The 25883-nt window shown below is 44.2% G+C and overlaps 1 protein-coding gene across 5 annotated transcripts; it reads right to left on the bottom strand.

Moving 5' to 3' along the window:
• Positions 1–21: 21 nt before the first annotated feature.
• cep170ba (centrosomal protein 170Ba) lies at positions 22–23223 on the bottom strand. 5 transcript variants are annotated; one of them, XM_034111362.2, is made up of 19 exons: positions 23048–23223; positions 22212–22349; positions 20329–20418; positions 19433–19511; positions 18684–18742; positions 18003–18153; positions 14163–14291; positions 12988–13473; positions 11983–12911; positions 11707–11826; positions 10908–11046; positions 9201–10790; positions 8164–8410; positions 7831–7963; positions 3536–3670; positions 3368–3456; positions 2822–2915; positions 2677–2728; positions 22–2056 (listed from the first exon to the last, which is right to left on the bottom strand). In XM_034111362.2, the coding sequence occupies exons 2-19, from the start codon at positions 22314–22316 to the stop codon at positions 1839–1841; spliced, it is 4845 nt and encodes a 1614-aa protein (XP_033967253.1). In that variant the 5' UTR covers positions 22317–22349; positions 23048–23223; the 3' UTR covers positions 22–1838. The 5 variants fall into 5 exon arrangements, with proteins under 5 accessions (XP_033967253.1, XP_033967255.1, XP_033967256.1 ...); XM_034111364.2 differs by having other exon boundaries at positions 3572–3670; XM_034111365.2 differs by having other exon boundaries at positions 8164–8305.
• Between the last annotated feature and the right edge of the window lie 2660 nt (positions 23224–25883).

Genomic DNA, 25883 nt, shown 5'->3' with positions numbered 1-25883 from the left:
AAAAAAGTCAAGACAAATAACTTTACTGATCATATTTATTTGAAAAACCTGCAATCATTCTCTAACAAATTACACAACACATGAATACCAGCTTACAAGACAGCACGATTACAACAAAAATCATTCTGGGTAAAACGAGGAGAAACTGATTGAATATCAAAAAAGGAGTCACAAATTTGACAAACAAGAATGACATTTCAGCTCTCAAACCTGCTCTAGACTAAGATGGAGTAAAGCGAAGGAGATTTTCTATCCCATGGACAACGAATAGCAGCAACACTTTGAGCAAGTGAGGTCAAAGGACAAACATTCAACTTTAGCTTGAGTTTGTAAACAACCACTGTCCCACACAGCTCTGTGGCACTTAAGGTCCTTCCCAATTACAATCACATGTACAATCTGGACTGGGGGGACGACTCTGGCTGGTGCACTGGCTCACCTTCTTTACCCGATTCGACCTCCACAGCATCAACTGTTTACAATCATTCACAGGGCAGAGGTGGCTTCCAGTTTCCAGCATGATAAAGTCGAGGGGGATAATGTGCAAAAGACACGATTGAGAGGTAATTTCTATGACGTACAAATATCTTTACTTATTTACATATAGAACACAATGTCACAAACTAATCATTAGATTTATACTTTCAGATTCAAGCTGACTTTGTCACTTAAATGCTACATTTACATTACTCCTGTCATGTGAGGACCCATCAGAAAAGGAAGAGGACTCGAGAGGAAACATCAGATCTAACCACAGAGCTCTGATATTTACTGTAGGTGTGATGTGATTAGTGTAAACACATTAAGTCGTTTTAGGATTGTCTTTGGCCAAACTTCAGAGCCGACTGTGGCATGGAAAACTACAACTAGATGTAAGCCCCCAACTGTGTTCAACACACATAAAAAAAACCCTCTCTTATAAGGTAAAGAGGCCAGGAATGTGTGGAAACCCTGGTTTTATAGCCGTGTGAGTGTGTGGTTGCCAGGTGACTAGACTGAGTCCCTCCTACCAGCCGGACCACACATTCCTTATCATTCCCAGCTGAACAAAATAGTGTCCGTCCACTGAGGAGGGCTGCACAGAGTCGCTACACTGGGAAATGTTAACAGAATAAATACTAGCAACTGTGTGATATCACATAAATTGTCCTGGTACTAATTCTCATGTTGTCTCGGTTACAATGTCTCACAAAAGAGCTCCCTAATACAAAATACTTTTGACATCTGTTGATAAATCTGGTCCACTAAGAGAAAAGATGCAACAAGAAGACAACAACATTGGAAGGAAACAAAAAGGGAAATCAATGGGTTGAACAGGAGTACACAGTACACTACATTCTGCTGCTGTTCCTGCAGTGCTTTCTACCCGAAAGAAATATCCATATTTCCTCAGAAATATAAACATAGACATTTTATATACTCATAGATTTCCCTGAGAAGATTATGCTCAGGACGATAAATAGAAAAACTTTAAAATCAGCTATGTTTCTCATATCATTGGCAAATAAAGAAGTGGACCTTTAAAACAGAGAATCAAGTATAGTTTAGAGGCCTTGTCGAGGTGTGGTTTATGAAAATATTTTGGTACTTCCTCAAATCTTCACCTCATATGTAGGCCTTGTGTACTCTAAGGGTGTTTAGGTCACTGTAAATGACACCTCTGTGTGGGTGTGTAGTGCTTATAGTGCAGTAGTGTTTGTTTGGAGGTAAAGGAGGCTGCACTTCTGTGTTTACACGCTCACTTCCCCCCTCTTGGTTTCATATTGCGTATAACGGTCCGACACCTGTGTGTGGGGTCACAGCAGCAGATCAGCGCCGGTGGGAACTGCGTGTTGGTCTCACACCAGATACCCCGCTCTGACATCGTCTGGTGTCACAGCGGCTCTCCTCACACTCTCGCTGGGCCGGGGGCCGCCGCCACGTCTGGAGGCAGAGTGGACCGTCCTCCAGTCCCGTGAGGCGGGGGGTCTGGAGGGCTGGACTCCGGAAGAAGAAGAAGAGGCTGAGGCCCTGGATGCTTCAAGCTGCCCACTGGGCTCCATCACTGTGTTTATGACTAGGGGAAAAGAAAACATGTAGTTTGTAGCTGGATATTTAGCTTCACATAATCAGTAGAAGTACAGATACTCGTGTTTAAAAATACTCTGGTAAAAGTAGAATTACTGACCATACTTCTCTACTCAAGTAAAAGTAAAGATGTATGGGCATCGAAGTAAAAAGTTCCCATAACTACCAACTTTTTTAAAGACTAACTGACCTCACTTTATATGAATAGAACAATAATGTCATTGTTAGCTAATGAATGTTTCGATGCTGAACAACAGCAACATGACAACCTTTTCATTGGTCCCTCTTCTTTAGAGAAGACCAGGAAATGATGGATACACGGATCGTGGCACGCAATGACTCTAAATAATAATGATCAAGCCACCAGACACACATTCAAACTAAAGTAACGAACCTGTTTTGAAAATGTAAGAAGTAGAAAGTACAGGTGTTTGTGTTAAAAATGTAAGAAGTCAAAGTAAAAAGTTGTCAGAAACATAAGTAGTGGAGTAAAGTACTGATACTAGAAACATGTACTTAAGTACAGTAAAAAAGTATTTGCACTCCACTACTCCCCACCTCTGCACATAATTATTAAAATGATAGTTTGTATTAATGTTGTTGACTCACCCTCAAGTTGACGCTGAACTCTCCTGAGCTCTTTCAAGATGGATGTGATTTCCTGCAGGACAAATGTCCAATTCAGCGATCCAATACGATAAGCAATAATTGGCACACATTTCAATTTGATTGTTGACAAACACGAGTCCCTTACCTTGTTGGCGCTTTTGACAACAGGAACATCATTGTCAGAGTTAGCCTTTGCATCAATCTCTTCCCAGATATCCACCCTGTCCTGGAACAGTAACCTGTGTGCACAATGACAGATTCAGAAAGTGAACTTATCACTGCGTTCTTTAAGAAGGGACAATCCTAATTTGTGTCCAATATATTATTGATCTTGTTAATTTGTCACTTATAGCTTACCAATTCTGGAGACTAAGTATAACTAAATCCAATCAGGGAAAAATACTAAAATACACGTTTTCTTTTTTGATATACTATAGGTTTCCAATTCAATAACAATTGTAAAAAAAATCACCAAATTGTGGCTACATGTCTCAGGGGGTAACATTTAAACAGTAACAGTTTTATCTGCATCTAATCTGTTGAGCAGATTACACCCCAGTCCTCTCAGCCCCATATTGTCTGTTAGGCTATACATCCTCGTGCTGACTGACTCCGTTACACCCCTTTAATAAGATTATTGGCTCAGTGCAGTCTGAGCACGGCAATAAAGGATGTACGAGTAACATCTTACTTAATTTTGTCAGCGAGTTGCTCAGTGTTTTCTCTGATAGCCATGGTGATCTGAGACACTGGGTTCAGCATCAGGTTGTCCACAGTGACCTGGGGAAAAACAAAACAATGATCCCCATGTTTTTACATCAGAGGTTTGCTCAAAGTGACGTAGCACATTAGCTCTGACCTCGTCTCTGCTCCTCGCTCGCGGCCTGGAGCTCACCTCAGGGTCACTGCAGCTCTGCTCCGGTTCCCTTGGAGGGGCAGGATTTGGTGGCACTCTCTGGTGGTTTAGTCCAGCCTCAGGGATACGATGAACCAGCTGCAACACAATCTTACTTGAATTCCATCCACTTGCAGCTTAACGCACCTGCCCCCCCTGCTCCTCACACAGCTGCACGCTCCTCAGACTGCCACCTCTCTGCCTTCTCCCCTGTGGATGCTGTCCAGGTCGCTAAGCTGGTCTCTAAGGCAAGCCCTCCACCTGCTCTCTGGACCCCATGCCCACTGTCCTGGTAAAGGCAACACTACACACTGTTCTGCCCACCATCATTAACTCCTCCCTGTTAACTGGCATCTATCCAACATCCTTCAAAACCGCCTCAGTCACCCCCATTCTGAAGAAACCCGGACTTGACCCAACTGACCTCAATAATTACCGGCCAATCTCCAACCTTCCCTTCCTTAGTAAAATCTTGGAAAGAGCAGTCGCCGACCAACTCCACCATCACATGTCCAACCATGAGCTCTATGAACCCTTTCAATCTGCCTACCGGACCCACCACAGCACCGACACCGCCCTGATCAAAATCACCAATGACCTCCTCATCGCAGCTGACTCAGGCTCCATCACTACACTAATTCTCCTAGACCTCTCTGCAGCCTTTGACACCATCTCCCATAATATCCTCCTCACCAGCCTGTCTGAACTCCTTGGCCTCACTGACTCCACCCTCCCCTTCTTCCACTCATACCTCTCTGACCGGAGAGTTTGTCACACACGCTGGCTGCAGCTCCCCCTGTGCTTCTGTCAATCATGGAGTCCCCCAAGGCTCGGCCCCCTTCTATTTACAATATAAATCCTTCCGATTGGTCATATCATCCGCAGCCATGGTCTCCGTTTCCACTCCTACGCCGACGACACCCACATCACGTACATCAGCACAAAACCCTCTGCCCATCTCCCCCCTCAGTCGCTAATCAACTGCCTCCACGAAATTAAAACCTGGATGACCACCAACCTACTCAAACTTAACAGTAATACAACTGAGCTCATGGTTGTGGCCCCCAAGGCACTGCTCGGGAAGGTTGGAGATCTGCTCCTCAACATCGACGGTTCCATAATCTCACAATCCCCTCAGGACCGCAACCTTGGCGTTGTATTGGATTCAACCCTTTCATTTCAGAACCACATCAGTCAGTTTCAAAATCAGCCTTCTTCCACCTCAGAAACATATCCAGACTCCGGCCATCACTCTCCGACTCTGTTGCAGAGAAGCTCATTCACTGTTTCATTATCTCCCGCCTGGACCATTGCAACGGACTCCTGTCCGGGGTTCCCAGCTAAATCCTGGACAGTACATCCAGAACTCAGCTGCCAGGGTTCTCACACGCACCAAGCACTGGCAGCACATCACCCCCACTCTCTTCAACCTCCACTGGCTCCCGCTCAAGTCCCGCATCACCTACAAACTCCTCCTCGTCACCTACGAGTCCCTCCATGCCCTCTCCCCTCAGTACCTCACAGATCTCCTCCACCCATACATCCTGTCCCACACCCTTCGATCCTCAAACTCCGGCCTGCTCTCCATTCCACCTTCACGCCTCCGCACCTTCGGGGACCGTGCCTTCAGTGTCGCTGCCCCCACCCTCTGGAACTCCCTCCCTGCTGAACTCCGTAACGCCCCTTCTCTGAACATCTTCAAATCAACCCTGAAAACTCATCTGTTCAACAAAGCCTTCTAACATTAACTCACTCACACACCCTTTCAATGTATTATACCGTAAAATATTATTTCACATAACTGTAAAATATCTAGAAAAATGTACTATATGAGAACCTGCAAGTGTAGTTTGTGATAAAGAGGACAACACATATAGAATGGTCATCCTTCGTTTTAGTCACTTGATCAAATTGAGTCTTAGGCCCCGGCCACACGAGGACGAAAACGGTCGTTTGCGTTACTGTTTAGTGTCATATAGACCGTTCGGCCACACGAGGACGACCGAATATAATACGGCACTAAACGACTGAGGAAACGATAACGGGTCCCAAGGTGGATCGAACGGCATACGCAACGCTCTGGGGGGTCCAACGGCTCCGTGTGTATGCCCTATATCAGGGGTGGCCAACCCGCGGCTCTCGAGCCGCATGCGGCTCTTTGCCTAGTTTCATGCGGCTCTTCAGTTCATATTGAATTTTATATGTGTGAGTTTGGGGGAGAGACACTGGCTCCTGACTAGTGTTGCACGGTGTACCGATACTTGAAAGGTATACCGCGCTACCCTCCCGTTAAAAACGTTACGATTCCTCCGTTTCATTAGTATCGGTACTTTAAGAATGATGGGGGGGGGGGGGGAAGTACTCCGGTGAGAAAGCACCGTTTTAATAAGAGCCGTGTGTGTTCAGCGCTCTGCTACCACTCCCTGCACTGCAGCCGTGCCTGCAGTCCTTCCCCTCTCAAGCACGCTCTAAGTGCCTCCCATCTCTCGTGCACGCGCTAGCTGCCAGAGCATGTGAGAAAACGAGAAGCATGGCTGCAAGTGGGAGTGCAACTGCCGCTGCGCCTCGGCTTGTTGACAAAAAAGACGCCAGAAGCGAAATGTGGAAGTATTTGAGCTATATCTCTGACAGTGAGGGCAAGCCTACGGACACCACGAGGCCTGTCTGTGAGAAATGTATTAATTTTATTTAATACGAATTATTGTCATTTATTTTATTCATTGTTCTCGTTTAAAAGTTTGTGTTATGATTCTGGTGTGAAATAAAGCACAATAATTACATTTAAGACTGTTTCCCTTTTTTTAAGAAAAGTATCGAAAAGGAATCGCAATTCTTGACTTTGTATCGAAACCAAAATGCTGGTATCGTGACAACACTACTCCTGACAGTTAAACCTGATATTTAGTAGTTCTGTTAAGTACTGAATGCTGATAATTCTGACGTAATTTGTGGCCCAAGAGCCAATCACAATAATACCTGCGATGCAGTGAACCAATCACCTTTGAGGGGGGGGAAACCTATCGTTGATTAAACACTATCCAGTGTTTCCCCTACCATTGTCTTGGAGGGGCGCTGCGCCCCGCCAACGGAGCCCCGCGCCCCCCCTGAAATTCAAGGTGTTTACAAAATATATATATATTTTTTTTTAAATATATATATATAGCACCAAATTGCAAATAATCTATAACTACCGTCACTTTTCACATTGAACATGTGCTCTTTTATTAAATAAACTAAACGCTTTCATTTGAAGTTGTGAGTTTAGTGTTTTTGACCCTAAGAAACACTGATGCATTAATCAATAACAATAATCCACAGCTCCTCTCAGAGGATTTAAAGAATATAAAATCCCAATGCCACACAAATGCATCAGTGATGTGGTTGAAATCTTGTCTCCAGAAAACTGAAACAAGCAGTATCAGTGACTGTGTTTGATGTGGCTCTTTGCAGTAACATAGAACAAATGTGGCTCTTAACCTCTGACTGGTTGGCCACCCCTGCCCTATATGATCATTTTCTGATAATGATGAGGCAATAGCCCCGCCTCTCCCCACCTCTGCTGCTCACCCCGCGTCAAAGTAAACTACACTGAATTCAGATTATTTATCTTTCTCTCGATAAATAAACGCGAGTGAAGTCTAATCTGACAGGACGGAGACACCTCTCAAACTCCCTAAACTAGTTATAAATATGTTTATTTTTACAGTCGGCCGGGTCACTCATTACTGGATCAGCTGCTGCATGAGACAGACACTGACGCTGTCCGAAGAGAGGCTCCGTGTATTTTATTATTATATTATATACATTCGTTATTCATTTGTTTTAAATCTCAATAAATAACAAAGAAGACCTTTGACCGGCACTTTTATAATTTTGTGCGGAAGATTTAAACTTTAATACACGTTGACTGGCGAAAAACTCTGCCCGGTTCCCTCGGCCCCCACCGCGGAGAATAAACAGAAGGGCAACCATGACAACCATGCTTCTTCGCTGCTTTTGTGGAGGAAGTTACAGCGCCACGTACAGGCTCGACATATGTACTGCAGCTTCTCCAGCGGTTGGAGCTAAACGGAGCGGTCTCGTGTGGACAGACACTATCCGGTGAATATTGCGTGTGGACGGAAGCTTTTTTGCGATTGCGTTTGCGTTAATCCTATGCGTTTAGCCGTTTTCGTTTTCGTCCTCGTGTGGCCGGGGCCTTAATGCTTTATTGTGTTAGATTAAGAGGCAACAGCCTGAAGAAAGAAAAAGTGATTTACCTGTTCATGAGCTGTTACCGTGGAGACAGGCACACTGATCTGTTCTGCTGGGTTTGTGGGGTCACCATCACCTGCCACGTCATGAATCTCTCTCGCCAAGATAGCTAGGTCTTTAGCCAGGTCTTGACTCAACCTAGCAGGCGAGGAATATGTGTTAGAAAGATGACAGAAATAAGAAGTGTCTTTATAATTCAAATGTTTCTACTGTATTTCAAAAGGTTGATTTGTTTAGACCCGAGAATGGAAAATGCAGTACATTTATTTATCCTTTATTTATCCAGAATTAAATAAATGCTGAAGTTTGGCTATAGTCAGGCTTTCTTTAAACCTTACCTTGCAATCTCAGAACTGTGATTGGTCCAATTATTATAGGCCTCTCCTTCGTTGTTCTCGTCCTCAGAGTCTCTGCTGCGGGGTTTGGGGCGCAGCACGACCACGGGCTGAGGCCGAGCCTGATGACGAGGGCTGTGGGAAGCTGAGGAAGGTTGGGAGCGTTTGTGTTTAGGAGTGCTCTGGTTTGAGTCGTACTCCTCATCTGAGGTAGAGGCGTAGTCAGAGCCTTTCTGACGTCTCCTGGAGCCTTGGGGTCGTGAATTGGTTTGAGTAACAGAGGGAGAGGATAGAGGAAGTTGGGAAAACGGGAGAGAAGGAGAGATACCATCAAAGAATATGGGAAAGAAAAACACCACCACGCATATTAGACCAAATCCTCCCAGAACCAGAGACAGAGAAGTTGCTGTGGAAGTGCTCATTTCTACACGGAAAATCTATCTGAAATGTCCCAGTTTTTTTCCCCCAGTTAAAACATTATTTACAAACTGAAATGAGTACTTCATTCCACAGAACAGCATCTGAGTACCAGCAGAGTACCACATACTTCAGTAGAGAGTGCTCTGGAGAATAAAGCATTTTGAACATGGCTAACTTTATAATATTCACCAGGTCCCATAATCCAAAGTGAACAATGCGCAGGGCACTTTTTATGTTCCCGTTTGCCCCTTGACTCCCACCTGTGTGAAGGCACCAAAATACCATGAAGACCAGCAAACTGAATGTCAAGGTCAGGAAAATACCAAACAGTCAGAGCGCTACTTGCCCTGGTCAAAACAATGTAATGTTAGTTTGATTCATTACCCGCTTTTATGAGAAACGTATAGAACCCCGGTGTTATTTCCTGAAGGACACTCTATAAACAGAGGACTCTGAATGTATCAAACCAACTCACCACTTTAGTTGATCATGAAATATTTTGAATTCAGATTGTTATCAACAATACTAGATTTGACTAAGACAGCAGTAAGTGGTTACACCAGTCATAATATTTAAAACCCAATGAAACAGGTTCATGGGAATCTCTGTATTATACTCACTTGTGGTGCTGCCGGTATACTTGGCACTGCTTGAGCGTCCCCTTGTGAGAGGGACCTTGTTGGGCGGGGCTTTCTGCTGCTTCTCTGCAGGCTTCAGCCCCGAAGTGGAGGCCCTCTGAGCCGAGCTGTCTCTTGACTCCGTGCTGCGGTTGGAGAATCCCGAGCGGATTGGGGCTGAAGAGGACTCCGTGTCGCTGGGAGTGTTGAACGAGCCCGCACGCTTACGAGGCATCGCCAGCAGGTCCAGCCTGGAGAGTTTCTTGGTGTCCTGGTGTTGCTTAGCCGGGGCGTTGCCGACCTCCTGGGACATCCTGTCCGTCTCCGTGCCCTCGTTGTCTGAAGCTTCTCCCAGGCGAGCACGGCGGAGCATGGACGCTCTGGTGGGTCTCGGGGCTGTCAAGCTGTTGGCCCGACTCAAGGCCATGGACGTTCTTGTTGTCTTGGAGTCCTCTTTCTGAAGGGGCACAGTGTATTTTTTGCGTGTTTGGTAGCTGTTGGACTCCTGATCAGAGTAAGGTAAGCTCTGCGGGTCGTCACTGAGGTCTGTGGATCCGTGTTTCACGACACTACGCCTGAGTCCGACCGGCCTCCTGAAAAACCCGGTCTGATTGTTGCCATCTGCTTCCAGAGAACGCATCTTTTCCGATGTGGTGGACTGGTAACTTGAGTCCTGACTAGCTATACTGCCTGAAGACCTCTCCCTATGGAGGCCACTAGCAGAGGCTTTACTTGTCAGTATATTTGACCTGGTGTTATTGCTATGTTGGCTCACAGTGCTGGATGTATCCACATCAGACTCTGTAGACACACAGTCCATTACAGGAGACAGGTTTTTCTCTGATTGTCCTGCTCGGAGTTTGGCCTCCAGGGCAGCCAGGACGTCCTCTGTGTCCTTGAGGTAAGAATGTGTGTCCTGATTGACGGCACCCTGGAATGATTCAGTCTCTCTCTGAAGAGACAGGATAGAGATGTTGGGTAATCTGGCATTGCTAGGCCGCTCCTTAGTGTAGCTCTCTTGTCTGATTAATGGAGAGACACTACCCTCTGAGTCTGAACTCTGATTTAGGACAGGAGCCGACAAAGTGGGCTTGATTTTTCCTGAGTCCGGGCTACCTTTGGGTTTGGTTAGAGTGGCTGTTGAGAACATTTTGGTTCCATTTCTTTTTTCAGTGCTTGAGTTTGAGCTCCCACGATGCGGTTGTGACTCCTCGGACCCGATGTAGAATGACGTAGACTTTGTTGAGAGTTTGTTCTCTTTTGTCTTCTCTTCTGTGTCCGACGGCTGTCTCCTCTTTTGCTCCACGATGGAACCGTCGTCTGACCTGCTGGCATCGCTCAGGCTGTCGGGCTCTACGTCGTCCTGCACCGATAACCTGTGAAGGCCCTCCTGAAACCTGGGGGTCGCTAAGCCCCTCTCCCCTACAATAAATGTCGAATGCGGGTCATAATGAACATGAATGCTGGGAGTTGGAATGTCACTCTTCTCCCCCTGCGGCACCTGGGGCAGGATGCGGCGAGCTCTTGAACCGTTGCTGTCGGCGCTGTCGTTGTGTAGGGTGAGCGTGGCATTGTTGGTGATTGATCCTCGTGCTGAAGTGAAACAGTTTGAATGCATATTAACGACACGTACTAAAACGGAATCATTCATATTCATCAGGGCGTCTCATTATCATTTCAAATAGTCTGGTGTCTCGTCAGGTGGCTTACCCCCTGCTGACAGCTCCATCTGGGAGGAGATGTCAAAGAGGCCAGACGAAGGGCCAGATTCTGTGTAGCTGTCTGCCAGGCTGGCCCAGCAAGACATCCACTTAGGAGCCCCCTGCAACACTGCACCTGCTGCCTGGACCTGCACCAGATAACAGACAACTTAATCAATATAAGAAAGATAGTAGAATAAACACTTAAAAGAAAGCAGTTTATATGATTTCCTTAGAAAACAAAGTTAATATGACAGACAATTCCATACGTCATCTGTTTCATGAGTAAGATTTAGGAATGCACCGATATGACTTCTTCAGGCCTGACCTGATACCTAGACTTTGTGTGTATATCAAGTAATAATTCCAATAAAATAAAATGAAAATCGCAAAAGTTAAAAAGGAATTTAATTCAAGCATTAACCTTTTAATTGCAGCAACAAATCGCTCATTAAATCCCAGTATATGATATTTGGTAATTGAATAGGATGGCCCCGTAACCACTAACCGATCCAGCTATTTCCATGTCAGTATCGGCCAGATGTTCGCTATTGGTGCATCCCTAAGATTATCTTGTGTCTGGTTAGAAAGCAAAGAAATACCAAGAACCTGTGAAGAAAGATGAAGCAAATCTAGAAATCACTGGAGAGAGAGATACACCAAAAACACAGATGAAACACCGAGAAGGCACATACAGACAACATTGGATTAGCGATAACATCTAGATTATTCCACTCCAACATTGATCACACCCTGAGCAGAAGGTTTACCTCCACCAGACTCTGTCCCTGTTCTGGAGCTGGCCTCACCTCCCCACAGCTACTCTGCCTATGCTGCTCCCTGCTCTCAACTAGAACAGGACTAAACTCTGAGGAAGAATCTGCTGCAGTCTGGTTGGTTGGCTCTGGGCTCTGTAAAACACCAAACACCTGTCAGGAACAAAGCAGTGCAGGTTGATAAGTCGGACAAAGTACACGGCTCCTTCGGAGTGGAACTTTCTCCCTAGAGACAGAGGACACTGGTGAAAATGCAAAGATGATTTCCTTCAAGCACATTCATTCAAATCAAGCGCAAAATAAACTTGCCTGGTCAATCTTGGTCCGTGCCTCCTCTAGCTCTTTATCTTGAATATCGGCTTCAATGGTGTAGGTTCCTGCGTCACTCAAACTGTCCTCCTCCTCGTGTTTGGGACCAACAGTGGGGCTTGTGACCTCCACACTCTGAGTTACCGGGGCCATCACAGGGGCTTTGAGGGCAACAGGCTGGTGGATAGGAGAGGAAGTCTGTGGCTGGTATGGAGCTTTAGATGGAGCGGGGCTACTCTGCGATATGGCCACTGTCTCTGTTTTAGCTGCTGTGGGGGGACTCGATGCATTTTCCTCCCAGCTGGCAGACGAGGCCTGCTTTGCTTGTTTGAGAGATTCCGCATTAAATTCCTGGGCGAGTTTAGACCTCCGGCCCACACTGCTAAAGGGCCTTGCAGACACGGAGGAAGAAGAGCGGGTGGAATAGCTGGTGCTCATCCGGTCCTCTGTCTTCTCCCTGCGTAGAGAGCCAGCTCTCTGGAAGCCTGTGGAAGCAGGGCCCTTGAGAGGGACAGTGTATCGTTTGGTTGGGGTGGTGGTAGAGGCTGGAGGTGGGCCTCGTCTCTCCACCGCTGGGCTTGAGCTTTTCTTCACCTTATCCAAAGGGACCCTGAGGCATGAGGACTCGGGTGGAGATGGGTTATTGGTGAAGGACTGGGAGCGCTTTTTTCGTGGGCCTTCATTAAAGAATTCAATGACAAAGGTTTGGTGAGGCTCAGCCTTGCCAAGACTGGACAGGGACTGAGGCTCTGGTGGAGAGCGGGACAACGCCTCCTCAGAGTCAGGGGAGGCGAGGCGTTGTGGTGGGGAGGCTCTCAGGGGTTGTGGGGACACATGGGACACACTCAGAGGATCTGATTGGAGGAAATCTCCCCCATTTATTGCAGGATCTCTTGATTCAACATGAGTATCATCTTCACTGTGGTTAGCTAATGATGGAAAGACAAAAGTTAGCACACCATTTTAATTAAAGTCAGTATAGGTCAAAGAAAATGTGGGACTTACCCTTGGTGATCCTCAGAGGCGATGAGTAACCGTTTGTGCCATACAGTTCTTCAGCTATGGACTTTCGCCTCATGCTATCATTGCTTTGGACCAGCCAATCAGCAACTTTGCTTTCTGCTGAAATCACCTCAGTGGGTGCGGTGACGTGCTCTGTGGAAGGTAACTTGTGCTGCTGGCGGAAAGAAAACTTTGTCACGTGGTCCTTGATCTTCATTTTCCCTGGCGTGCATTCGTCAAATTCGATGGTGAAGGAGGCGTGGCTTTGTACCACGGGGGGCGTAGAGGAGACGATGTCAGTGGGATTTGGAGTGTCTTTGGTGGGCACCTCGTGGACCTGCGACTCGGGTTTCTTGGCAGCTCGTTGATGTAATTCTTTTGTTGGGATCTCAAAGTAGCTGGGCTCCCGGCGGTATGATAGAATGGACTTGGCCTGACTCTCGGGCAGAGAACCGTTGACCTCATATCTGGACACGTCTTTAGCAGGCTCTGTGTGGGAGGAGAAACACATAGAGATTGTTGGCATTACAAATAGAAACATTTGTATGTGTTTTGCTTCAATTTCCTCTTTCAGCTCACAATGAAAGTCAATCAAATGTCAGATGTACACAAAGCAACACATTGAGATGACGGGATGATAGAATGTCACAAAATCCCTGAAAGTGGGAGCCACAAATAACAAATCCTCCAGCAGTTAGACTGAGAAAACAAATCTGCCAGTGTGTGTTTGGGTGCCAGTTAGATGTGGCCAAATATCACTTTAGGAGCTCAGAGTCCAGCGGAGGGTAGCTGAGCAGGAATAATCTGTTTCAGCCTGGGCACCATGAGGCAAACAATTACCCCTCCTCCCCCCTCCAGAGGCTTAGAGGGTCATAATCCATCACGAGGCTGACAGACACTGCCCACTGGCCTGGCACGGTGCAGCCTGGCTAACACTCCACAACTGGCACCCAGGGACCTGCTCTGTGCTTCTTACCATCCATCTCTCACTGACCCACAAAGGGCGTTAGATAGCAGAGCCATAGAAAACATGTCATTACAAATCAGCATCTGACTGACAGATGTGGGAAGATCCAATGCAATTGTAGTACTGACTAGTATAAAATGATATTCTGCTGTAATGATACTTATGTATAAATATGTGTTTGTGCACATTAGTACCATTTTAAGACACTAACCTGGAGACTCCTGTTCTGGTGATTTTCCACCTCTGTTCTTGGATTTGCTGGCTGCTTCCTCATCCTCGCCCCACCAGGATGGTTGGCCATAGAGAGGAGTGGGCTTGGATATGGGAGACTCTGTGGAAGCTAACACACAAACGGACACTATGAGGCCCGTGGATCAATTCAGGCAGGAGCCGAACACAGAGCTGACTTTACATAAACATTGCATTGAGAGGGCAATCTGTTAGTTAAATGAAAAAACAATGTTGTGCCTAAGTTTGGTCCTGTGACACATTGGAGCTCAGCAGGACATTAAACACGGCAGCTTTTGGGCTTTCTAAACCCCCCCCCCATTGCCCGTACACAGAGAGAATAGTGGGGGTCCAGCTGGGATGCATACACTATCACACAAACCACCAAAACATAATCCTTCTGGTGAAAATCAGGGACAAAGCTAATCCTAATCTATAAAGAAAGAAACAATATAAAACATGGCATAACAACTGCATGTAACGTGAGGCTGGTTGTAGACGGCGACACACTGGTTGCACTTTGTTGACCTTGGATACCATGCAGGTATTTTCCCTGATGCTGTTTGGTAACTGGAGTTTAGCCGCTGGCTTGACAGTGTTCACACATGCCGGCGAGCCTATACGGCACTAATCAGATCATCTAGAAGCTGCTTGTTGGCCTGATACACAGGCTAAGCACGCTCTCTGGATTCTGATGTGGAGGCTTCACAACTCTAAGCATCAACAGCACTTTGCCACTGTTGCCTTGGACACTCACAATAAGACATCAACACAGCGACGAGAGATGCAGAGGTGCTTGTTACTAATTCCTTTCCCCTTATCCAAGACTCCCCTTTTAGCCAAGGCAAGCATGAGTGGGTGTCACAACTCAAATGGACTGAGCTATGCTCAGCTTTTATGGACATTTTGAGCAAGATTTAAAAGCAGGCCAAGATTTACATAAAAAGATAAGAGTGAAGGAAATTTGCCAAAAATCCTTTTCAATGTTTGTCCTGAATATGTGGCTTCACAAAAAGCTTTAATTCTCATACTTTTCCAGCCCAATACTTTCATGTTAGTCACATTAGATTTAGGATTTGGCAGGATGGATAATGTTTTGGGTCATCTTAGTATGAAAACATGATCAAATGGTAAATGACTACATGATCAATCTGTTAAAAAAGGGTTTAAGCATTCAGGCTGTTTAAATCATGAAGTGCTGAGGTGTGCAGTATCAGGGAAGACGTCAAATATCCATTTTGTGCCCCTTCAGTAAATACTAAGTAGCCTCAGGACCTGGCAGAGTGAAGTAGGCCTGAGGCACACACTGTACAAGTGTAGCATCCTGCCCTGAAGACAGCTCAAGGATTGGACACACTCCACATCCTGCCCAGCTGCAGGGGAACACAACTAAGAGCACAGAGAAAAAGAGAAACACGGCTCTCGCAGCACTTTATGCTGTAAGCGACTGAATTTGACAACAAAATAAATTGTAACCACCAGAATACAATATGTTATAAAGGTCTCCAGTCGAACAAGCCCAGCCAAAGCCAATCCATTTGCCTGAAGCCAACAGATATATATATATATGTAAGGGATAATGATAAGTCGCTGCACATTATCCCGCTTATTACATGGCCACATTCTCAACAAAGTAACGACATGACTCCCAATATTAATTGAAATGCTTTTATGGATTTAGAAAATTATTTTATTGATCTAAAAAATAGTTTTATTGATTTAAATTGACATGCATCCACTAAGAAAAGTAGTCCGTTGTTACTGTTTGAACTAACGTAGCAACGGCAGGAACTGCTTCGATAGCGTTTTTGAGGAGCTTTTTGATTACAGATTTGAAAACATCGCTGCTTGCTTGAAAAGTAGCACAATTCATGATGTCAAACCTTGGGAAGTATCTAGATATCCCTGCCCTAATGCCAAAGTAACTGCACACTGAATATGTGTCGCCGTTTGATGTCTATGTCTGGACGGCTGCGTAAAAAGGAGGGTTTCTGCCCGTTACTTCTTCGCTGTTTTCTTGTCCCTCTTGTCTTTTTCTTTTCTTCACTGGGGACTCATCAGCCACTAACCATTCCTCCAAATTACTGTGCTCTCCAAATATATTAAAATCAATGTTAAAATCCTCCATGTTGCTATCACACGACAGCGGAAAACTAAAGACAATCAGACAGTTTGCTTGCTTTTCAAACTGTTACATTTGAAAAACAGTGAGAGCGTCTCTTGTCAGTTTGAAAAGCCAACGGTAGGAACTGCTTGTGTTTTTGAGGAGCTTTTTGATTACAGATTTGAAAACATCGCTGCTTGCTTTAAAAGTAGCACAATTCATTATGTCCAACCTTGGAAAGTATCTATATATCCCCGCCCTAATGACAAAGTAACTGGCAACTGAATATGTGTCGCCGTTTCATGTCTATGTCTGGACCGCTGCGTAAAAAGGAGGGTTTCTGCCCCGTTACTTCTGCGCTGTTTTTCATGTCCCAGTTCGAAAAGCAAACTGCATGCAGTTTGCTTTTCGGCCCAACTGTATACAGTTAAATCGACCGGACTTCTTTCTGAAGATGTGAGCGTCCTTAACAACGGTCAATAAGTCCTTGACAGCGGTCTGTCTGTTCGGTATTAACAACGTGTCGCGTGTTCTGAATTGACCAATCAGAATCGAGTATTCAACTAAGCCATGTAATAAATATATATACGTTCACTCTGGTGTGGCAGACTTTTCATTTATAACAGTGATGGAAATAGAATGCGTTTACACAAGTGCAGCTTTGTTTTCTGTAGCATACTATGAAATGCATTCTTTATCTTCTTGTGACTGTATATCGAGCGAGACAGAGGAGGCTAGTGTGTTATCTCTGTAGACTAGCTCACAACAACACAGGGAGAGGCTGCTATCACACTGCAGGGTGAGTGCAGGGCCCCTGGTAAACACGGCACGTTCAACAAAGAGTCTGCAGTCACAGGTTTACAGGGTCACTGTGGTTAGCTTTAGCTGCACGAGATACAACCGCTCTCCCATCTTACTAAATGTTTTCCAAAGTTCAAAGGGTTATTTGTACTGCACTCTGGGAGTCTAATGTTGGAAAAGTCCTATTTTAAGCAACAGTTGTACTCTTCGCTCTGAGCTCACAGGGGCGATTAGGAGCAGAAAGCGCGAGAATTACAAAATCAACAGCAGCTGGAATAGGTTTTGTCCCTATGAATGAACTTCATTCACAAAGTGCTTCGCTTGAACTAACAATTCTTCGACTGTTAAACTGTTACCTGTACAGCAGGATTTACTCAGTACGGCTCAGGGCAGAAGGCCATAGCAGCCACTGGTAGGACAAGCAGCAACAAACCCACCACCAGATCAATTGATATAACCGTTACACCTTTCTAATTCTTGCTCGCGTTGAACCATCAGCACCATGGTTGCCGCCCCTCGTCAGCAGTCGGGGATGAATGACGTAGATAAGACCGTTTGTCCTTAACTCCTTACCCCAGGGCTAGTCTGGAAAGCTCTCATTCTGCCAACTCTGGGATGTCAAGATCTATTTCTCCACTGACACCAGAGGATTGCAGCCTCGCCACTCACATGGCAGCCTAATCTCACACCAGGGAAGCTGTTAATAAAAGACGCCACAGCCGCCTCATGGAGTGATCTCCCGTCAAAGCCCTGTAGCACATGGAGGCACAGACACTTCTCTTCCTTGCGTGGACATGGTATTCAAATCCACTTAAGTTGGAACATTTTCCCCGCAGGCAACAATAATGTTTACCCTGCTTCTGTATCCGTAAAAGCTGCCGACTTCCTGCTCATATCTGTTATATGAGGTTTGTGTACCTGTAAGAGACTGGGCTTTTCGCTCGACCTTGTCTTGAAGTTTGGACACAGAGCTTTTGCTCTTCTCCGAGCTCTGGAGCTGCTGTTTTTCCTTTGCCTTGGCCTGCAGGGCTTTAATACCAAGCTGCAACTGGCTGGTGTACTTCTCGTGCTGCACAAAGAGACAGGAGAGGAAACAGGATGTTAGAAACCTTCTGCCAACAATCAGTACAGATGTTCCTGTCCTCAGACACACAGGGTATCAGGCAGAGTCTCTCCTGCTCATATTTCCATTTGTTGACAATGAATACTACAGTTTCAAATGTTGAAGTATTGGCATTTTGAACTGGTAAACATTTGTGTTCTTTCTTTTCATTTGGAATTTAACTAAGTCTTTTCAAACACTCCAACACCAGTTAGCCAATTTGTTTCGGACCACAGAGCTTATCAAGGAGGCTGACGACTGTTGGCACGGGAACCTGACAAACTAAGGTCACAGACACATTACATTCACACCTCCAATGGAAAAGCTGCATATTGTGTAATAGGTTTAGTCTATTCATTTGTAATCATTGTCAAATTTGAAAAAGACAGAATCATTTATACTAGAAAAAAGGGGCGCTTCACTCTATTAATATCAAGGATTCATGGCAAGTAATCACTGCTCGCTCCAAAAGGGCACATGCTGTTGCTTTTACTTACTTTGAGAGCTTCCTCTGGGACCTTGTGTTGACTCCTCTCCAGGATATATACATGAGCATGTGCACGGAGAGTTAAAGAATACATACCTACCATTTTGTAAAACAATGTGAGGATATGTCTGCTAAGAATATATATGCACAGTTCGGAGTCTGACCAGTAAGTAACCCTGTTTGTTGGAAAAGGGACTTGAAAGAAATACAGATCTGTTACCTAAAGTATGGTACATGAGCAGTTACTTTAATACATTTATACTGAATATAATATCATGCTTGGTTTTAACCCCTAAAGAGGTCAAAAGTACTTTCTTCTACTGCTTCCAAGAAGTAGAAAAACAGATAAGAAGTACAGGCCTGTTGCAATTTAAATAATGAAATACCAGACGGGTTAAACATTGCTCGATGTCTCTATTCCCTTAACAACTCCCCCCCAGTGATATTTAAGATTCAACATTTGTGAGTGTTATGCCCTGAGGTCAAAGGGGGCAGGAGATTTTCTGTGCACAGTTGACCATAATCTAAACCCCCTGACTGAAAAAGCGCAGGGGATTAACATGCCAATGTAGCGAAAGACCACAGAGGGAAAATCGAATGTAAAAAATGTGTGCCTCAAACAGCTGCCAGACATTGGCTTATTTCAGCGTGGGCTGCTAATCACCAACTGAAACTGCTCAAACTCGGGGTTACATCAAATCACACAGTTACGCTGAACATTTCTCTATAATTATAATGAATAATACAGAAAAAGGATATCATAGCCAAAACGGATGACATCAGAGAGCTTGAGCGTGATGTACGTCTGGTCTGGGATTCTCAGGTCATTCACAAATGTCTGCAAAAGAAAGACAAGAAAACATCAAGCTCAACTACCGTCCGCTGGTCCCTAATGAAGTCAATGTGTTGAGTCACAGGTCATTCCTACTGGCATGCACCCAGATACTGTAAGGTGCTTTGCAATCGGCTATTTTTTCCATTGAAAGCTAATCCCCAGGCACATAAAAACTCTGAAGAGATTATGCTGTTATGCAACGACTGTCTCTGCTTTTGTACGATGCTTAATGGCCATGTGGAGGTGAATAAATGCAACTGTGCTTGAATGTGTTGATCCATCATGCTAACGTGTGCCTAAACAGGTGAGACAGGGATTCCCGAAATTATCATCAGAAGATTGGCTGAGCAAATCTTATCCTATACTGACTAGACTAAGATAACTGGAGGAAAACGCAGCAATGCTGGATTTCAGTTTCAGCCCCTTGTGCTGTTCTGCTCTGATTCGTTTGGCTGCAGTTACCCAGGCCAAAAGAAAAAGAAACAAAAAGAAACACTCTGAGAACAATGAAGGGTTTCTCCCACTGCTCGACTCTGGATTTCAGAGGGATAATGGTGCAGTGAAGTGGCAACAGATCGCTGAAGGGAGAAAGGTGGGGGTTAGCGAGTGAGATAGAAAGAATGGGAGAAAAGAAAAAAAGGGTTCCAGGCCAGCAGGAAAAGCCAGTCTCCTGATTACCACCACCAACCGTCGGTGGCACACACAGAGAGGCAGTCTGTGCTCTGGGATATGGATGTGGACGTGATTAGGAGTCTCCTGGGGGCCCAGGGGCTGGCTCCTCTATCGCAGGTATTCTGACACTAAAGATGGACTCACTCACCCCGTTCAGGCTGCCCAGGTCCTTCACCATGTGCTCATCCGTGTTCTGGTCGTAATTGATGACAGCATGCTGTTTATCCACACTGCGGGACTGGAACGACAGTAAAGGGAAAAGGTCATTAGAGATTCAACCATTGGTGGATCAATGTTTCATCATTTGTCCTTTTTCAAGCAACCTCTGTTTCTCCAACGTAATAAGTCACCCGCCGACTAATTACATAACTAGGCATCTGAAGGCATCAGCTTGAGTTCCTGGAAACTGTATGAGCATGTTTTCTACTTTCCATGAATTTATCATGTCATTGTTACGGACGTTCATCGTTAAATAAAGTCAACGCTGTTCATCATTATCATCACTTCTTTATGATCCACATTTAAGACTTGAGAGGGCATGAAAATGAGCATTTAGGCAGACTCAGACCCTGTCCATACACCACAAACAATCCTTTAAACATTGCTGTAGATTACACTGTAGATGGCCCTCGTCTACCAAACTCTGCCAGCGTAGCTCTGACCTGTTGCCCACAGTCCAACTGCGATTCACCAGAGTGGAAATGTGCTTATTTCAACTTCCCATCAATTATGCGCAAACTGTGCACGTGACTCAGCCTGACTCATGCTCTCCTCTCTGCTCATTATGCACTCTGAGCCTCCTCGTCACAAAAACCACAAAGACTGAGATGACTGCAAAATTACTACCGTGATTCAATTGTACATTTGTAGCATTGGAGAAACTCCCACACGCCTACTAACTGGGATAAACAGGGAACACAGGCTGTATATAATGTCTGTGTTTGCCTTTTCACTAAGAGGACTTCCAAATAGCTTTAGTACTGCACTGCCTATAAAGTATGGCTTATTGTTTAGCTACTTGATTAGGTTAACTGTGCAACAGAACTAAGAATTCATTCCTAATTTAGTGACCCTTAACTTAATTCTGCCCTACTAGAAAATGTGTGCACGGCCGCTAGGAAACAATAAGTATACCACACATTTGAGGAGGCTTAGGGTCTGATTACTGGTTATGGAGATAGAGACGCTGATCGGACACCAGTTGTCATGGGAAGTCCAAACATTCAAGTCGAGGCCCTCGGCTATTCTAAGCGCGAGGACTTTGACTCAATCTCTGCTTTTCAAGCCAAACAGGATTCTCATGTTACAGATATTCAACAGTTGTTTGAAAAGGAAAAATGCAATAAGCCACGGAAAGAAAAAGATTAAAGGGTTAAAAGAAGACACTGCCTGTGAGCCAGGTCAGGAAGGAGTGCTAAGCAACCAAATGGAGCTACAGAAAAGTCTGCATCATTTCAGACTGGGAGAAGCTGAGGTTTCTTCTTGGATCCAGCCACGCCTAAATGTGGACATGAGCAACTTCTCAATACGACCAACATCTGTGGTCGGGAGGCTTTTTTCTGAGCATAAAGCACTTACTAAGTAAAGTATAAACAACTGTTTCTGAGGCAACATTCCTCTTTCGCGGGGCTAAATGCAGAGAGTGGAGAAAATGAGAGGGAGAGTATTATACAAAACCCACAAAAGAAATTGTGTTTATAACGGACGGTGCATGGAAAAACAACACAGTGGAATGCTTTAGCTGCGTTTTAAGTCATTGTTTGAAGGACCGTCAGGGGCAACTCAGTGTTGAGGCTGTGTCACATGCACACACACAAACGAAGCATGTAGGGAGCCTCCCGCTGGTGTTTCACACGGTTCTGTGACTAGCTGTCCTGTCAGACACCATTTTTGACAGGCTACAGTGAAGACCAGTTATAGTTTATATGACACTCTGTTGGTGTTTGCCATATAAACACTAACTTCTCTACAATGTCATCACCAAGGCGAATGCACACACGATACCTTTCTTAAACATACAAATTCACCCACCTGCAGCATTAGCTCGCAGTCATCCCTGCCAACGAAGATCATCTCCCGTGGCAACCGGTGGCGTGTGCCAGAGCTGCTGACCAGGAACCATGATGTCACACTCATGTTGGGGCCACGCGTCAAGACCCTCTTAGCATCCTGGGAAAAGAAAACAATACAAATAGTTTAAAGAAACCCGAGGACTGAAGGAGTGACATTCAGAAAGCAATGATCCAAACTCAATACCTGTGTCCCTGAACAATGTCCTACTAAACAAGCTGGTGCTTTATTGTAGAGATTACTGAGGGGAAGTTACCACCTCACTTGAGTAAGACCTGTTTATCCATTGAATTCCAGTCTGGCAGTTATACTATTGAAACAATGCAATTAAATAACAACTCTGAACATATGTTGTATGTTGGTGAATCATGTTAAAGAGAGGCAAGTCTCAATGGGACGATGAATGGTATTCAGTATGTTAACACAACTCACACATGCAGTAAATAAAAGGACAGCAGACATTATAAACTCCTGTTGTCTGTCTCATGAAGCATGCTGGGAAACCTGTTGCAAAGTAGCGCCAGTGGGAAAGGTAGCTAACTTAACAGTGTTAAGGTTTTTACTTCCTGTAACCTTGGCTGACTAAACATTACGGCATGGCAAATATTGGCCAACACGGTATTTATATTTGATTTTACAAGCTATGTATTGTCTCGTAATGTCAGTGCTATTTTCTTAAAAATTACACCGCGGATTGTTTGACGCTGTCGGTGACAGTGAGGCGGTTTAGCTAACGTTAGTAAGTCTCCGCTACACCGAAACAAGCGTTTTCCAATGATTATTTTCAAACAACGTACCTTTAATGCCTTCTCCGTTTTACTCTTAAGTGAAGCCAGTGTTTAAAGTCGTACAGCAGAGAAAACTCGACGACCAACATATACAGCAAGAGCACCAGGTAAGTCTAGACAGGTAAATGTCGATCACACCCTCTTCTTCCTCTGGGAATGACAACCGGGCGAAACTCTCCAACGCCTCTTCTGCCCAGAGGGTGACGTCACGTGACAAATCCATCAAACGCTTTATCAGTTTGAGTTGAGAGGTGAGGGAGGGAAGAGCTCTCACTCTGATGGTTTCCAGGTGCAGACAAAATGTAGAAACTATGAAAACACAAAAACGTGTTCGTTAGCATAGTTAAAACATTAGTATCATTATAGAATTCCATATTAGTTTTGTTTGGAACAAATCAAAAGTAATATTATTGAATTTAGTGTAATTAAAACAAAATAATAATCTATCTATATAGGCCTATGTTATGAATTGTTGTTTGACAATGGAACAACATTTTTTTAATTGAATTGTTTTGGTAATTTGTGGTGTATGTGTTTGGACAGATTTGGAATAAGCATATTATATCCTTGACCTTTGCAGAAGTTAAAGCAGCAAAACCCCACTATTATACATTAAAGTACTATGTTACAACAAGTAAGTCCTGTATTCAAAACGCTTATTTTGGTTTTTATAAAAAAAACAAGGCCTATCAAAAAAATTAACTTAACTGATTAATCATTATAACATTATAACTGCTGACAATTTTAATTGCAACTAATGACAACAGCCTTACTAGGCAAAAAGGTTTGCAGTAATATTTTAAAAATCGTTCCAATTAAAGTAGCTTTCTGTTGGCTTTAGTGGAAATGTATGCAATAACTTACGTAGTACCTTGGGATTGCTTTTAGTAATGAAAGGTGCTTTACAAATCAAATGTATTATTATTATTATTAATATTATTAACTTAGAAAAATAAAATTGCAGGTGAAGAACGCATGTGGACGGATTAAGCACCATTATTGCTGGCTAGAATTTGTAACCATCGAGTCATCTTGTATATACGATCTTTGTCTCTGTGCACGGCCACAGGACTTTGTTTATCTTGTGTGTCACTCTGGCTCATCAACAGGACGGTTAATATACCAGCTAAAATATACAGAAATGTAATGTTTTTATGTAGCAACAAACTAATATAGGAGTCTCTAATGCGTCATCAGGGAAAAGACTGGATTAATAGTCAAACAGAGGTTAATTATTGTTGTTGAAAGGTGTGTAAGAGCCTAGCGCACGAGTAATTAGGCATAGGTTAAATTAAAGGTATATTCAAATTTCAAACGCAAAATTGAATTGAACATGCATTACGCAGTCTATATAATAATTTCCTTCAAATCCAAACCAAACAAAACATCTAGTGATCGTGTGTGTGGATATGGAACATTAGTCAACCTGAAATGATTTTTACATGAGACCAGTAGCCGCTAGATGGCGTTATAGTTCCATCTTTAACGTAGCGATCTCGAGCAAAACTTCCACTATTGTCAGGAGATTGTTTCAGGATGTTAGAGGGAATTTCACTGGGGCCATAACGTCTTAATGTTTTGCTGTGTTGATGTAATTTAGAAACCATCATTAAATTGCTACCAGTGCGTTAGTAGTAGGCCTATGTAAAAAGGGGGAATTGCAACATCACGTTATCCATGTGAGGAGGAAGACATCTCTACTTTGTGGTAAAATAATCTTTCTACATATAACAAGGACTCAATAGACTTGGAGTTCATTGACCTGCAGTATAGATATTCTAAAAAAGGTCAGTTTACTTCGTCTGGGTGTGTTTTCCCCTCCACTTCACCCCTGCTCTTTGAGTTTTGAAGGGGCTTGAAGTCAACCAGTTGAACCGGTTTCTGAAGGCCCTGACCTCTGTCACACATTTGAAAAGCCCCTGAAATTCCTCTCTTCCACCAAGCCCCATGAAACAGCAAAAACACTTTTATTTTCACCTTAAACACATTGACATGCCACTGTATGGAAAAGCAAATCAAAAGGATACAATTAATGATGGCTGAATGATAACTTTGCACATTCACATATTTCACAAATAAAGGTTAACGGGTTTCCTTATGCAAATTGAGGGTCAAATGATAGAGGGTGTACTATGTAGAACAGATTCTAAAGCCCCTTAAGGCACATTTGTGACTTGTGATCCTGGGCTATATAAACAAATGTCCTAGTGCTCCTGCTTTCACGTTCTCCTTCAGTGTCTTTTTGTTTGTAAAAGCATATTGCAGTCAGTAAGGAGAATTACATTTGAATCCTGCCTCTACAGCTGATCTTGCGCTCACGACAGGCGAGAAAGAAGATTTTTATATAAATTATAAAATGGTTTCCAAGTGAAATATGCAGTAATTGGCTCATTTCTTTAGAATATTTTATCATAAGTATAAATGACATCCTCTTGATTTTTAGTGGCAACTGCATTTAAATCTGTCATGTAGGCCTATCTCAAAGCTTCCAAATCCTCACCTTCACCTGCCTCGGTACGACTTTTTATTTATCATACATTTGAAGGCAAAATCATTATTGGATAAAGTATTTTACCTTTCATGTTGAAATAAGGAATCCCATTTTCAAGATATATTGTATATAAATGCCAGCCTCCACCTCCTCTATATTTGGACATATAAGAGGACATGTTGTGTCTGGTTCACAAAGAGAGCATCACGTCCATGATGTGTGAGTGACACTTCCCTCACCCAGCACAACACTACCTCACCCAGGGGAGGCCTGTGGAGCCGCGGCCTCAGCTCTGCTCTGTGTTTCTGGGCAGTGCAGCTCGACTCAGGTGAGGGATGGTTCGGTTGTCAGGTG

Source organism: Pseudochaenichthys georgianus, chromosome 22 (genome assembly GCF_902827115.2).
Source record: "Pseudochaenichthys georgianus chromosome 22, fPseGeo1.2, whole genome shotgun sequence".
In the NCBI taxonomy this organism is placed as follows: Eukaryota; Metazoa; Chordata; class Actinopteri; order Perciformes; family Channichthyidae; genus Pseudochaenichthys; species Pseudochaenichthys georgianus.
The sequence above is the reverse complement of the archived record's forward strand: the minus strand, read 5'-3'. Positions and strand labels throughout refer to the sequence as shown.